This window comes from Grampus griseus, assembly GCF_964374135.1.
Source record: "Grampus griseus genome assembly, chromosome: 18".
Taxonomy (NCBI): Eukaryota; Metazoa; Chordata; class Mammalia; order Artiodactyla; family Delphinidae; genus Grampus; species Grampus griseus.
The window spans coordinates 73,406,657-73,423,485 of record NC_139012.1 but is presented as its reverse complement, the minus strand read 5'-3'; the positions used below and the strand labels follow the sequence as shown (position 1 = coordinate 73,423,485).

Here is a 16,829-nt window from a genome sequence, read left to right as displayed (position 1 = left end):
ATTTCCTTTACCTCAAGTTATGGCGTAACCCTTGCAGCCAGGGTTGTAGTGCCCTTTTCTACAACACGCCCACAGATGTCAAAAGCCTATCTTCACCCTCCACCCCACAAAAGTCACAAAAGGCATCTTTACACTTAGTACAACATCACCACCACACAGGTATTTAAAAACGCTTTCCATACTCTTACTTATCTACCCTGTCCGGCTATGACGAAAATCCAGTATTCTAAGAACGCAAGTTTAGTTTACTTCAGCTCTTCTGAAATTCCTTCTTATCTATGACCTCTAGCTTCAGTCTCTTCCTGATTTAGGAGCTAGTGTTGACGTGTTCCTTGGTTATCAGTGAGAAGAAAGATCCAGTCATTTGAAAGTGTTTGTCTAAAGCAGAGTATTTCTTAAACTCAGGTCTATGAATCCACAAAGACAGGTTCTTAGGGTCTCAAAGTCCTCTTCAATAAGTTCTAGATTCTGTTTTCATTTTAATGATAATCTGCAAGAGATTATCTAGATAATTCAAATAATTACCTTACAACCAAGTACAGCCTTGGGATTTTAGTGCCCATGTATGCATTTAAGTTTATGATTGTACTGGTGCCAAGCAGTACTTCTTTGTCAAGAGGTTAACAAGAAAAGAACAGAGGTTGACTTAATACATAAACGATGCATTCTTGTTAAGTGAAGGCTGAATGACAATTTGGTACACTGTGTGAATGAAGGTTTTGTGGTGAATCTGCAGATAACTGGGTTCTCATACAGCAAGTAGTAGCAGAGGCATGCCACACTCAACAGTACCATATTCATGGTGCAAGCAGTGAGTTAGTTTTAGCGAAATATATCATGTGGCACACTGAAGTTGTTAATTTGAACATTACCGGTTTTAGAGTTATATTTGCATTTTCTTTGTAGATCTGTTTTAGTTTTATGGTTGTATACAAGTTAATAAGGATAAAGAGTTAATTGAGTTATATGTCTCTATCCTTAAAAATAAACATTATAACAAAAATAAGTCAGCACTAGGGAATCTACAAGAATTTTCTTCCTGTAAGGAGTTCCATATATATTTTTTAGGTTGAGAAACACTGACCTAATTGATTCATTTTGTATACACTGTGTTCTTTGTTAAAACAAGTCTTGTGATTTAAAAGTCCAAGCTGCTTTGGTAGTAAAATTAAGTGAAATCAGCTGAAACAGTCATATCACTATGGTACATGCCATTAAAAGGGTCAAGATGACTTGGGTTAAGTTTAAAGGAAGAACATAAGCTAAAGACTCACTTGAGGATGGCAAGCCAGTCTTATTACATAGAAAAGAACCAGAGGAAGGAATAAGACATACACACACCCCGCCCCCACGCCCAAATTCTGTTTGTCATGGATACTGGCTTGAAAATGCAACGTATAAATGGATTTTATACCTCCTTGACCTTGTAGTAGTTCAGAGAACACAGGAAGTGACATGAATTAGAAATTAACTTTGTGTCAAGCTCAATTTTAAATAGGCTATGTATAGAATAGACCAAAGAGAACGTATTATAATTTGTTAAAGACAGTTTTTCTTTCCTTTTATGTGTGTTTTGTTATTAATAGGGTTACTGATATGAAAGTGTGTATGTGTGTGTGTGTGTGTGTGTGTTAGCTACCTTGTGTATTCTTTAAAAAAAATAATTTTCTTTAATCAATACATTAAAACAGCTCTAAAGCCAACCAGGGACTTGATGCACTGGCTCCGTTATCATTCTGCAGTGAGGGAGCTGAAAAGCAAAACCCAGGAAGGATGCAGCAACCCCCTTAACTTTAAGCCTTACCCTCAATCATTTGTTTGTTCTCTTTTATTTACTTACAACTTTTTCAAAATGTTTGTGAAACAAGGTAGGGCATGAAGAATTAACATTATTCATTCCCAAGAGAAAAATACCACTTACCCATTGGCCAATTGTCATACACATGCTTTGCAATGTCAGAAGCAGAATCATTAGGAGAAAACAGGAACTCTTTTGTTTTCCCGCTTACCAAGATGAGGCGCAAGTTTATCTGAAAGAAGACAATGATTCTTTTAATATAAATCTTGCAATTTTTAAAATAAAATAATCTTTTCATTTCAATAACATTCTCAGTTATTACTAATGCCATTTTCTGGTTTTTATTAAATTATAAAAAGATTCTTTTTAAAGAATGGGAATTTGAGACATGATTTTATTTCCATTATTTAATATATATATGTGGGGGGGGGGTAATTTACCATAATAAACGAACAAAGGAAAACCAAAATTCATTATACTTAACTACTCCAGCAATGCTCAGAATTGGACTTTTACAGGTTATCACTATAACTATAAAATACACATTTTCCATTGAAAAGCTAATAGAAGTGGTTACCCTGCAGATCACATCACTAAACAGGAAAAATAGTTACTTGCTAATCTGCTTCTTAGGAAAACGAAAGAGACAAGAATTATATACAACTGTTTATCCTATAAAAAATTTTCAAACCTAAACAAATGAACCAGCAACTATAATTTTAAAGAACTTTATTAGAGTTAATAGAGGAGTCAATAATTGTAATTACTTTAATCCCAATTACATGATCGCTCATTTCTGTGGGAAGGGGAGGAGGCGCCATGTGTGACAAAGAACACAGATTCACCCTCACCGGAAAACCTAATCTGGACGAGAGAGCTACAAATTTTGAGATCCACTGGATTTACAATTCCAAGTCAATGTATTTTGCAAAAAGTTCACTTTTTCACGTTTGTCTTTATCCATAATTAATGATATTATTTAAAACCACGATATTCATTAATTTCCCCTATAAGTTCCAGGAATACAAGTGCGGTTTTCTATACCTCCAGGCGTCTGTTAAGAGACCAAATAACACCTTCCTAAAACTTCCAGTCCTGAGCTCAGCGCTGGGACTAGCCTAGCTTCTTTATATAGAGAGAACAGAGAATGTCATTGTACCAGTTTGAATTGCGCCAGGTCCTAGGTTACCCAAGCTCTCCTCCTCAGTTACTAACATTTTTTTTTCTTAGAAAAAAAACCCCAGAAAATCTTTAAGATGACAAAGCCTACAGTGAAAACACTGGTGCCTACTGCAGCAACACCAGGATACCAGGTCACTGATTTACTATCTGCCACAACAGTGGCCATTGCCACTCCCAGTGCCTCACCACTTTGAAAATGTACTGAAAGTTATAAAATGCTATACATGGGCTTCCCTGGTGGCGCGGTGGTTGAGAGTCCGCCTGCTGATGCAGAGGACACGGGTTCGTGCCCCAGTCTGGGAAGATCCCACATGCCGCAGAGCGGCTAGGCCCATGAGCCATGGCCGCTGAGCCTGCGCATCCGGATCCTGTGCTCCGCAACGGGAGAGGCCACAACGGTAAGAGGCCCGCGTACCGCAAAAAAAAAAAAAAAAAAAATGCTATACACAAACAATTCTGCATTCAATGGAATGCAACTGGATTCCATAGTAGATGGAATAGAACTGGGTTCTATATTAGAAACTGTATTCTAACTGTATGTACACTATATCTCAATTTTTAAAGTATTTTAAAAGATAAAAGAAAAAGAAATCTACATTTCAGGTGAAAAGCCCTTTCGATATGTCCAATATGAATTTTTGCTGCCTTTTCTAATTAAAATGAACTTAGACCAAAGAACTTAATACAGGAAGAGATCTGATGAAATCACACTGCTATAAAGAAGTAATTTGATTCAGAAACTCTAAGTTCCATTAGAAAAAAATTCAAGTAATAGTTTGCAAACATGATTTTATTGTAAGAAAGCACCACCTTATTCATCTCCTATAACAATGAGTGATTCCCAAAGCAAGAAACCTAACATCTACACAATACAATGTGAATTTTAGTTCTCACACATATATCACTATTCAAGTATGTCTCTTTACGTGTGAATATTGGTAAATATATATTTGCTCTGAACTTATATGGAATCTTTTAATAGCTTCAAACTACTATGTAACATCCCTTCAGTTATTAATGCCCAAGAAATTATGCCCTTCATAATGGTTCAGCCACATGTGTCTGCTTAACCAGAAAGAAATATAATTAAATTCAGGCTTCAGAATATTTAATATAATTAAATTATAAATATATATAAATTAATTTAAATATATAATTTAAATATATATAAATATATATATTTTATATATATATAAATTTAATATATATATAAATATATATAAATATATATATTATATATATTTATATATAAATATATATATAAATTTAATATATATATAAAAATATATAAATTAAATTATAAATATATATAAATTAAATTATTAAATATAATATAATATAATTTAATATAATTAAATTCAGTTATGTAAGTGATATGAACCTACTATTTCCTGGAATCAGCTTTTAAGTTTAACGTTCATTTCTATTGAGCTTTTCTTCAAATTATATTTTAAAATAGCAAAGAGAAGAGGGAAGGAGGACCTAATCCTTATCTTCTGTAAAGGTTACACTAATGCATACTTTAGATTTTCCCTAATATCCATCAATATGGAAATGGAAAAGTAAATGATAGCACATCCTTACTATGGAAATTTCCCACAGTCATTAAACGACATAAGAGATAGATCTGTATGATTTGACATGGCAAGACATCCACAATATATTAAACAAAAACAAAATAATCCACATACCTCCACCCCATAAATACATAACACTAAGTGCATTCATGCTGCAAAGTTCTTGGCATTTCCTATTTTAAAACTGATATAATCACTGTCACTAATAAACTGATATTTCACTTTCATATTTAAAAGTCAACGGTCTAACAAATTTATGTTTATCTAGATGTTCAGAATGTTGAAAACTTTTGGCCTGTAGATGTGTTTGACACAGGTTAAAAAATATTTTTTAAAATGTTTACAGGTGGGCATGAACTTTTCAGTTTGACACATACCCTACTAATCTCAATATACGCACACTGGTCTGCTTCATACACTTATACCTGGCTGGCCCCAGAAAACATTTAAGTTTATAATTCGTGGTAAAGTTTGAAAGTGGCTTTGGGCTACAAAATGAGAACAGAAAGCAGAGTAAGACTTTAAAACCTACTTAGAGGGAAACTAATCACCCCTTTGGGTGGGGAAAGGGGAGAACATGACAACTGCAAGAATAAGTCTAAAAGTACATCAACCTAAGAATTTATCAAATCTTACCGTTAAACTATCTATAACTGACAGTAGCAGTTAAAGACTGCATTTGGAAAGAAGCTTAAGTCCAAAATTAAAACTAACAGCAATAAACCCACAAAATTAAGTGGCTGAGTAAAGTTAACACATTGCCTGAAACACTTCCACTGCCTGGAACAGTGCCTGGCACATAGTAGGTGTTCAACCAGTATTTGTTGACTCACTAATGTTTCAGTTTCTTCAGTTTGAAGACTCAAGTAGAGATGTAGACTAGATAGGTCAGCACCAAGATCAAAATCCAGGCTTCCACATTCTGGGCATTTTATTAAATGACAAGTGTAGTAAGTAGAATGAGAATGGATAGTAATTTTGTGGTAGTGACACGGACATGTGGCTATTTCACTGTGTAGAACCCTCAGTGGATCTTAGTGTCAGCAATATGCCACAATTTATATAAATGCTATTATTTAGTAAGGTGCTCTGAAAAGTGAAGTTAATCTTGAGCTACCATATTAACATGTATATTGTGCCTAGTTTTCAAATGAAGATAAAGACTGGGTTTATTGATGTTAGATTAACAGATGAGTCTGGACTTGTTCCTATGCTTACATCTATGTGACTGCCTTGTCCCTAGACTAGAAGCATGAATCCATCTGCCTCAGTATGCAGTCAAGTGTATCTTAGGACTGTAACACCAAGGGAGGAAAACACTGAATTCCCATCATTTCCTTTAGAAGAAATCCTGAAAGCAATCACCCAGACAAACATCTAGCTACACAGGCTGGTCAGCAGTTAATTGTTCTTATATTATAGTTAGAATCTCTCAGGCTTATTCAGATAAGTGATGTCAATTATAGCTCCCCTCAGTAAATGTATAGCAATTCCTACAAATTTCTTTGTAGGAATTTTCTTTTAGAAGATTATGTATTAATTATTTAAATACTCATTAATGAAAGACCTTTTTACTTCTTTGAAGCCAAATCAATCTATAAAATACCTTAAAAGAACCTCTGCTCATGAGGTAGTGGGATTCTCAACACATCGACGGATTACAACACTCTTATTTACAGCTTAAAATGTGATATACTGATATACATACTTATCTAAAAACAAAACTGTTAATTAGGACTCAATGACTTGGTATGAGACGGAGCTCCTATTATGTAATGAAATCCCCAAGGGATGGCACTTAGGTCATCCAAATGAATTATATATTTTATAATTACTTTTGAGGCAAAACAAATCAAAACAAGACTATTAGTGTGGCAGAACTACCATGATAATTTCCCGTAAGGCCAATGGAAACAACAGAAGCTCTTCCATGCATGTAATTTCAAGTTAAAAAAAAAGTTTTCGGTCAAATTGATTGCCATTCCTATTTGTTACATTATATCAATTTGGAGAAATCTCATCTAGAGCTTAATTCACTCAACAATTTGTTTTCAACTGGTCAGGATGGAAAAATTTAGAGGAAGGAAAGAGGGGGCATGGAAGATGGGACTAACTGGAATATAAACGGGCAATAGGAGATGGACCATGCCCTGTAAAAGAAATATGAAAATATGACTGTTTTCTACAAAAAGATCAACATGTTGATCAAAAAAGGAACTCCTGACTTCCCTGAGAGTCTCTGAGGAGTAAACTGAGTCCTGGGGCACGCTACTCCACTTCCTAGGGAAGCACCTTTGCCTCTGCAGTGCTCATTCCTGCCTTTTTTGCTAAAGGATGAATAAGTGGCCAGTGGGAAAGATGTTAGACTTTCTTTGAAAATCACTTTTTAAAAGCTCTCAATTTATCTCAAGGGGATTATACCCAGTTAAAAAAAAAAAAAGTCAATCCAAAAGGCTACATACCGTATGATTCCACTGATATAATGTTCTTGAAATGACTACGGTAGAGATGGAGAAGAGACGAGTGGTGGCCAGGTTTTAGGAAGAAGGGAAGGCAGTGGCTGTGTTTGTAAAGGAAGCACAGGGATCCCGGGCGTGGAACTGCAATGTGTGCTGCTGTGTAAGTGGCACATGAATCTGCACGTGTGATACAACTGCACAGAACTAAGACACAGACATGAATGAGTGCACGCAAAACTGGAGAAATCCGAATAAAGTCTGTGGATTTTATTAGCGTCAATTTCCTGTTGAGCTACTGTACTAGTTATAAGATACTACCATTAGGGAAAAGTAGGTGAAGGGTGTATGGGATTTTTCTGTACTATTTCTTACAGTTGCATGTGAATCCATAATTACCTTGAAATAAAAAGATGTAAAAACAAGCGCTCAACTTGCTAAAAATTGATATGGTATTATGTTTGTCTCTACTTATTTTTCTTATTTTCATTTGAAGATGAAAAGCGCTTTTTAAAACAGAATCTTGTATTAAAATAGCTACTTGATCTAGAGGAAAAAATATAAACCGACCATTGACTTAAGACAAGGTATGAAGTTGAAAACAGATAAGCATTTCTTTTCTAGAGTTACGGATTTTTATAAATGGCATATTTTGAATTTTTGTTAACTGTATGTTAAAGAAAAATGGAATGAAGGAGGAATGTGTTCATGTTTCTACACAGGACTGATTTAAAACAAATTATTCAAGTAACTGCAGTGCTTAAATATGATAATTATATATTTCACAAACTTTCTTTTAGTTGTTTTATTCAAACTTTTCTGAAACAGACACTATGTTTGGTGCCTGGATTACAAAACATTTAATATGAAATCCCTGGAGGATTTCATACCCTTGAAGCTATGAGACATACAAACATAATTATGGAGGACAGGCGTGGCTACAAAATGCTCAACAAATATTTGCTGAATGAACATAAAAGAGAACAGAAAGGAGAACCTGTGAGCTGGAGATTCCAGGGTAGGGTAAAGAAGTAAAAATGCTACCAGCTTGCCATCTTTTGCGTGGCTTACTACACAGGCACCTAGTTAGCACTAGTCTAGCCAGGCTCTGATGCAGCTGTTCCTACCCACATTTCAGAGCTGTGGGAAGCAGTGTAGAGACCTTAGTAAGTGGGAAGCTGAGAGCTGAACCCAGTGCACTAACAACCCAGAACCCGCTGTCTGCCATTCTGCTCAAGCAAACCAGGTGGTCCTGGCGAATTCCTCACCATGGTCTCCATGATTATTCTCTGTCATCTAGATCACACTTGCCCCCACTATGCCCCAATGACAGGTACCTTCTTTCAGTTCCTCAAAATCGCCCAGTTCTTCCCTGCCTCAAGGCCTTTACCCAGGTTGTTCCTTCTGGTCAGAGCGCTCGGTGCCCCATGCTCCCTACCCGAGTCCACACACACTCTGGGCTTATATGTTTGAGAGGGGATGGCATAAAAAATTCTCCCAAGCCTAACCATCCTGGATGAAACGATAAAACTAAATTTTTGAAAGAAGAGCAGGAAAAGAATTTCAAAATAGAACTGAAGAAGCCAAGACAGCATTCCTACATTCTACTGGAATGAAGGAGCAGTCCTGTTTGTGAAGAAGTTAATATAAGGTAAGGCATTCATGAAAACAGATTTTAACTTCTAAGAAAATACACCTGAATTCTTGTCTCGGAATTTACTTGTATTATGTAGTCATAAACTCAGGTACACTGAGACTTGCTAAATGGATTAAAACTATGGGATCTGTTTCTATCTTCCTTTTAACACTTAAAATGATGTAGAGTCTAATATACATGAAATATGAAATCTTTAGAGGTAAAAACTCAGTGGGATTCCTTATTTTTAATTGTAGAAACACTTACCTACCCTGAAAAATAGGTAAAGGAGAGGTCAGAGAGTTCTCTAGCTAAAGTCCCAAGTAAAACTTTTACAACATCTCATGTTACGTGGAATGTTAATTTCCAGAACTTGACTCATTTAAAAACGTAGGAGAACTACATCCCAAAGCAACACTTAACGCTTTTTGAATTACATGAACCCATCAACTGTTTATATTCATTATTTTTTGACCACTGAACATGAATAAGAAGCTGCTGGACAATAAAAATGAATTGATAATAATAGTGAATTAGCCTACTTGCTTTCTATATAGATTGACTTTTTTTTCCATCAGTGAAGAAACAAAGAAAATGTTGAGTTCTTATAAGTACAATTTAAAATCAAACAATGTAGCTTAAAATTTGTGCAGCATTTAGTGCCTGGCACATCTTATCACAAGTCACCTATTACCATCGTCATCACAACCATCATCGGTTTAGTAAGTCATGTAACACTAACCACATGGTGCTCTTTCTTTAGATACTTTATAATGTATATTTACTTTAAAATAAGTTTGGGAAACTTGGATAAAATTAAAATTCCATGAGAAAACTGGATAACATATTTTCTTGAGAATTCTTGAAAATTATTCTTAACATTATAATTTTTCCTTCAAGTTCTAAATCCTATAAACTTATAAAACATGGTAGTAATGGAATTAAATTATGATTTTGCATCACTTTAAAACCTGACTATAGGATATGCCTTTAAAGCTTGCCCCTAAATAGGATACAAACTAGCTGCTTTAACAAGATTTCAATATGAAATAGTAGCAGTCTGATTTCCTATACATACTATCAACTAAACAGCAACTCTGAATGAAAGTAAAGCACTCTCTTTGGGACACTGGGTTTGTATACAGGGAAACCCTTGTTTTGAGGATTTTTAGGTCTTATAACTCACTTTAATAAGAACAACAGTTCAGTACAATTGTTTCTGTCAACCAAGCACTTAATATATTAAATTACAGACAGGAGAAAGGGAAATGGCAAAAGCAAAGCAATAAAGGACACTGGGGAAGGGAGAGAACTTTTTCTATATTCATAATATATATTTTCATGTATTTCAGGAAGGTGACAGGTTTTTTCTGTGCCCATCTCTCCTTAGTGGAAATACAATGGTGTTAAGTTTTTTGGCTAACAGCCTAAAATCATGAGAGAAGAAACTAATATTTATTGAATACCAACTAAGTACTAGAACTTTTCCTTACATACATTGTATTTTGGCACCTACTATATAGCACTGTCTCTTCTCTCTAATCACCTAGCTACTCCGATAAATCCAGGTATGACACAGCATGAATCTTTCAGACATCTATACTTCTTACACTTGTCTTGGCTTTGCCATTATTTGAGGTGTGTGCCAGGTTACATTTGAGGTTCCTGTGGGTGTCAATTCCCAGATGCTCTTCCTCCTACTTCTTCTAAGCTATTATCAAATTCTCGGTACTATAAATCCCATGCCTTTTACAGTATTCCTCAATCATTCAACTTTTAAGATTGCAGGGAGTCTCAGGATTCATCCAGCTCTTAGGAAACAGACAAGGCAAAATGCCCTGGAAGCCTAGCTAGTTAGTGGCAAAGCAGAACAGGAACACAAGCCTCTCTCCTAGGTCAGGGTTTGCTCCAGCATAACTTCAATGCCTCCCTAAGCCACCCTCCCAGTCTCCTCTAGAGCTTTCAAAATATTGGACTTATGTCTTATTCAGATAGGCACTCCAGAAGGGCTTGCTTTTCTCTTCGGAGTCAGGCAACTTTTGAGGCAAAAATACTCCTTATCTGCTACATACTAGCTGAAAACTAATCCTGCATTTCTCTGAATGATGGAACTTCTAGAGAATATAAGTAAATGTCAAGAGGAAAAGAGTTTTCATTTACCGTAAAATAAGTCTGGAAGTGCCAGGTTAAAAAATTCAAACAAGGTATCTGCCAGGAGCTTGGGGAAGGAGGAATGTGGAGTTACTGTTTAATGAGTAAAGAGTTTCAGTTCTTCAAGACGAAAAGAGTTCTGGAGGTGGATGGTGGTGATGGTTGCAGAACACTAGGAATGCCTTTAATACCACTGAACTGCACATTTAAAAATGGTTAAGATGGTAAATATTATATGTATTTTACTACAATCTAAACACACACACAAAATTTATAAAACAAAATTCAAAGTTTCCTCACTGCAAAACTTCTCAGAATCTTTCATGTGCCAAAATGAATTTGTGAATTTCCAAGGGGAACAGGGGTCTATATCAGAGTATTCAAGACTTCTACTTTCAGCTGATATTCCCAGAGACTGAACACACAAATGTCTGTTAAACAAGCAACTAGGCTAGATGCTGTAGAAGATACAAAGATGACCAGTAGCTCTCCAGTACTCTGAGTTTGCTCTCAAGCATTCACCCACCTCCACAGACAGTGAGGCTAAGGCAGGAAGGTCACTGAAATTCAAGTTTGTTTCCTTGAATGGCACACAGGAGTAGTTTGTGTGACCGCTCCAGCCTACCTCGCTCAGTACGGATTTTCAAATTTGTCGGGCGTGCTGTGTTGATGCAGAGCCTGATTTGCATGGAACAGAAAATCAGACATCAGTTCTATGGCATATTTTATCACAAAAAAATGCTGAAACAGTTTTAATTAAAATTATCTACACCTGCTGTTAGAGGATGTCAAAATGACTTTCCTCTTTACAGCGTAACTGTGAATTAAATATCTGCATCACTGTCAAATGAAAGGACAGTATATATCCAAAATGGTCTTTAATATTAGAGTAAAATTCACATAAGATGGACCCATTAAAAACACACAATTGATAAGTCTTATCTTTCCCATATACTTTTTTAAAAAATTAATTAATTAATTTTTGGCTGTATTGGGTCTTCGTTGCTGCATGTGGACTTTCTCTAGTTGCAGCGAGCAGGGGCTACTCTTCGTTGTGGTGCGTGGGCTTCTCACTGCGGTGGCTTCTCTTGTCGCAGAGCATGGGCTCTAGGTGCACGGGGTTCAGTAATTGTGGCTCGTGGGCTCAACAGTTGTGGCTCGCGGGCTCTAGAGCGCAGGCTCAGCAGTTGTGGCGCACAGGCTTAGTTGCTCCATGGTATGTGGGATCTTCCCGGACCAGGGCTCGAACCCGTGTCCCCTGCATCGGCAGGCAGATTCTTAACCACTGTGCCACGAGGGAAGTCCCTCCCACTTTTTAAAAAACATGAGGAAAATGGTTTAGACTTGATGGTCTGGCTGTGGCTAGAAAAGAAAATAATTTTAATGGGTGCCTTTGCCCTAAGAAAGAAAAACTTAATAGTTCTCTGAGGGATTGTCCCAGATGACTGTTAAAGTCCCTTCCAGCTCTAATATATGATTAACATTAAACAAAAAGGGCATGTTATTTAGAAATATAACCATTTTATTATGCATAATAAAAATGCATAGGATATATAAACATTCACTAATGACCAAGTTACTCCTATCCGTCACAGTTCATATTTGAATTAACAGCGATGTGATGACGCAAACCCACTGCCTCGATTTCCTCGTCACATCACTAACTCTTATCTTTAATTCCCTATAAACCAGTGCCTATTGAAGTCACACTAGTGAACTGTACTCGTGAAGGTCACCGAGGGCCATCTAATAAAAAACATCAAGTATAGATAGCTTCCTCTCATTTCTCATGTTCCTTAGTCTTTCTGCAACATTTGGCACAGTTTAACTCCTTCCTTCTTGAAAATCTTTCCTTGTTAGGCTTCTATAATTCCCAGAATGTGTTTTCTGGAACACTAGCATCCATTAGTATTCTGGGGGAGAAAAGGGTTCAAGTGATCGGATAAATCTGTAAAACATTACTTCATATATTCCCCTCTTGGAGATTTGCCAGGTATGCTAACATATTAAAAACCCAGAGAATTCGTGCAATGAACAAATTCATTTAACTTTCAAACAGTTGTAGTTTTTAACCACAGAACCAATTTTCTTTCCCATATTACCTGTTACCATCCCACAGATCTAGTGTTCAGTAAAACATACTTTGGAGAATACTTTTCCTGTTCCTTTGAACCTCTTTTTAGTTGTTCTCTTTCCTCTTGCACTTACTCCAAATACGGGCTTTCCAATGTTCCCTCATCAATCTTTTCTTTCCAACACCCTATCCAGGAGACATCCTCATCCACACCCAAGGCCTCAGCTGCCCCTGCTTGGGACACCCCCATTCTCCATGGAGGACCACTTTCACTTCTCCAACTGTCGGCCACCATTTCTAATTAGAGAGCCTGCTGTCCCCTCAAAATCATATGTTTAAATTTGAACTTATCCCTTCCTAAACAACAGGTTTCCCTCCCAACTTATTTATTTCTGCTCAGCTCTCCCGGTCTCCCAGTCACTCAGGCTTGAAAGCTCAGAGTCATCATTTACTCTGCCCTGTTTTCTCCTCTCCCCTCTCTGTTACTAAATCCTTTCAGGTTCTCTCTGCTGCCTCTCTCACCCCCAATCCACCCTGCACATTCCCAAACATTTTTGGCAATTAAAATTGTCAGTGTGCTACAGGTAGCTAACATTTACTTATCACTGGAACGCGCTACACAGTACTTTGCATGAAAGTATGCAGCTCGTGGACGTACAACCCTGTGAGACAGGTACTACTGTCTCCATCTTATAGATGGTAAATGGGGACACGGAGGTGAAGTAACTTCTCAAGATCACATAGTCACGGTCGAAACTTCTCAGTCCAATCCAACCACAGCTGTCCCTCGGTATCCACCGGATTGGGGTTCCAGGGCCGTGGCGGATACCCATATCCCTTACACAAAATGACATAGTACAGTAAGTAGGCTTAGGGTCTCTGTACCCACGGATGCGGAACCCACAGATATGGAGGGCTGACTGTAATACTATTTCCCTAGGCAAATTTCTACTCCAGCCAAATTGATATATTCATTATGAATCCTATCCTGGCGAGAATCACAAGAATGACTTCCTGATTCCTCTCTTTCAGTTCTAACGTCTCCTTTGAAGCCTATGTGACAACTTCAGCCTACACTGCTCATTCCTACCTCAGAGTTTCTACCCAATCATGGGTGTGTACTGGGGTGGCCCTGTGTGTCCACGTTTGCCTGGAAGAATTGTGATCGTTGTTGTATAATTGTTGTCTCGCTATTATGATGCACAGTGCCCCCTTTTACTCGCAGAAATATCTCAATCTAGACAATAAATAATAAGGTCATCCTACATATATCATATCATTTATTGTAGGAAGATACAGTTTATGTCGTGTCTTAACTCTCCAATTAAATCATGGTCCTTGAGGGTGGCAAAATCAATCTTAAAACTTCATAGTTCTCTTCTTTCATAAGTTGCTAACTTAACATACACAAGCACAGTTGCTTATGTGTGTGCGACAAAACAATTTTGGAGATGAGCCTTTGGCTGGGTTTTGTTTCCCAATTAAATCCTACTTTTAGCTCTAAAGACGAAAATTGCATTTTAAATTAATTCATATAGTTAACCTCAGTCACCGTGCCTGAAAAATACTATGTATTTAATATACTGGAAGATGAATGAATAATGTACCAGAATATGCCAGACTACAGCCAACATTCCTAAAATATTTCAATAATGTAACGTAACAGGATACTTCAAGTATAACCAGGAAGTGGATCTACCAAGAAAACAATACCAAGAAAAATATGTATTCTAATGTTTTTACTATTATACACAGTTAGGTGATGATAGACTCACTGTTTTCCACACACAACTATCATGGACTACGTGCCCTGAAACAGCCCGTAGTGATAATAAAAAAGTTACCCTGAAGAGGGAAAAAAGAAAAAGACATTTTAAAAAATCATCCTATTCTTTACAGTATGTTTGTAGTCAACTCATTATTCAAAAGTGATAGCAAACTCTCCTGTTTAAGAAGAATACATTCTGTCTGGCTATGAAGACGACGATTGTTCCAGGCTGCCTGTGCTTCACAGGCCTATTCAGCTCACACAGACAATTTGCATCAACCTGTGCCTAGTGATACTGTCACTCAGTGGTGCCCCAGATAGCCACAACCTCATGTGCTCTTAACATTGAGGTTCTCATTTATAAATTAATGTCTCTGGAATACTCATGAATTCTTCCTTGAATATAACTGTTTTATTCATTATTATTTATTAAATTTTAAAACCATAATAAATGATTTTACGTAGGTTTAGTGTGACAAAATTATTTAGCAGCAGAACTCTACAAAACAAGCAGGAAATGAAAAAGGCAGACATGTAAATGCATCAACATCAGCATATAATATTAAGTACAATTATGAGGAAAATATAGCACAAAATTCTGCATCTATGCAGGGTGTACCATCTACGCTAAGAACGTTATTAATTAACGCAATCACTAAGTGTTCATCATTGGGGGTGAAGGCATCGTGCTAGTCATTTAAAAAAACACAAGAGCTGTATGTTCATAAAAGTTGTTACTGAATATAAATATAAATCCAGCAGCATCAAAACATTTAGCATTACAATACAGAGAGCAAATGCAGTGGCAGCAGATGGTTTCAAAGAGGGGAAATAAAGAAGAAAACTACACAGTAGTAAAGTACAAATTAAAACTAAAAGGAAAAATTTTACAGAGAAATAGTTAAGGAAAAGGGCAGATGAACTCCTGGGAAAAAGTAAATGACTAACAGAGAGCAAAAGAAGGAATATTTATAAAGAGGAAAGACTGTTATGAGCAGATTAGACAATTGTCTAGAAACATGGACATGAAAAGAGTAGAATGCATCTTTGCCAGAGAAACAATTCAAGAACTAAAGAACTCCTGGCACTGAGCTAGAAAATATCACTTATGCTTTCTGCAAATTTAGAAACTTAGGTTCAGAGTTAAAGAAAAATTGTCTAAGGTATAAAAAAACAGAAGATAGTTAGAAATCCAAATAAATTGGCGCAGGTCAGTTAAGTATGACTATCTTCTGACTTGGACTATATGCTATACGCTGAGCAATGCTCTATTTTTTAAATCAAGAAAATAGCCTACGCTCATGTCTATTAAACAAAATCCACAAGAATAAGTGAGGAATTTCAGAAGTTTCTAACATATATCAACAATAGCTCAGAGTAACGAACACCATAAAATAGATACAAAAGTCTGGGAAAGATATTTAATGAGTCTCTCGATCTCTCATTGTAAGAACTTAATAACAGTGTTCCTATCACTTTGATTTCTTATATTAGAGCTTATTTTCAGAAGATTCATGACGTTAATGTTTGAACAATTACCAATCCCTAACATGCTGTCCTTACTCTATCTTCCGTTTTAGAAAGTACTAATAGGGCATAAAAATTGCTTTCTTAGGGAATATAAAAAAATTATTTTTTCCATTTTCTTCAAAAGTAATTCCACAATGCTATGCATTTGATTATGCTTTCTTGCAGCAGTTGTGGGGAAGAACTAAATGCATCAGGACTACAACTAACAAAGGCAGAATTCTACCCAAAGTTAGTGTTATGATTATTACCTCCTGGAGCCCAAACAGTCTTTCTTGGCACTCCTAAATGATAAGACTGCAAACACTCATTTCACATTCAAGTATTCAGGCTACTCACTCATGAATGGAATTAGTGGTTTTGATCACATATACATAAATTTTTATGTGCATAGGACCTCATGCCTTCGAGGAACAACTCTCCTGGTAGTGACTTTAATCTAGCAAATACTAAGTCATCTGGATCCTAACCACCTCTCATTTATAAGCTTTGATGTCCCAAGGCTTCACGTGTAAATCCACTGTTTGAAACCTGGATTGCATTTCTATAGAAAAAAGGCTATTTACAGCAGTTAGTTTCCCAGCGAATTCCTAAGTCTATTTAATCTATTGTAATAATATGACTAAAATACACCTAATATGCAGTGAAAAGCAGTAACAT

The 16,829-nt window shown here is 36.4% G+C and overlaps 1 protein-coding gene across 2 annotated transcripts in view; it reads right to left on the bottom strand.

The window, feature by feature from the left end:
- UBL3 (ubiquitin like 3) overlaps positions 1-16,829 on the bottom strand; it is a 70,778-nt gene that overhangs the window by 10,968 nt on the left and 42,981 nt on the right. For both annotated transcript variants that reach the window (XM_082675870.1, XM_082675869.1), the window contains one exon: positions 1,922-2,030. In XM_082675870.1, the coding sequence (XP_082531996.1) occupies positions 1,922-1,925 (4 nt within the window). In that variant the 5' untranslated portion in view covers positions 1,926-2,030. The remainder of the gene's footprint in view (positions 1-1,921; positions 2,031-16,829) is intronic.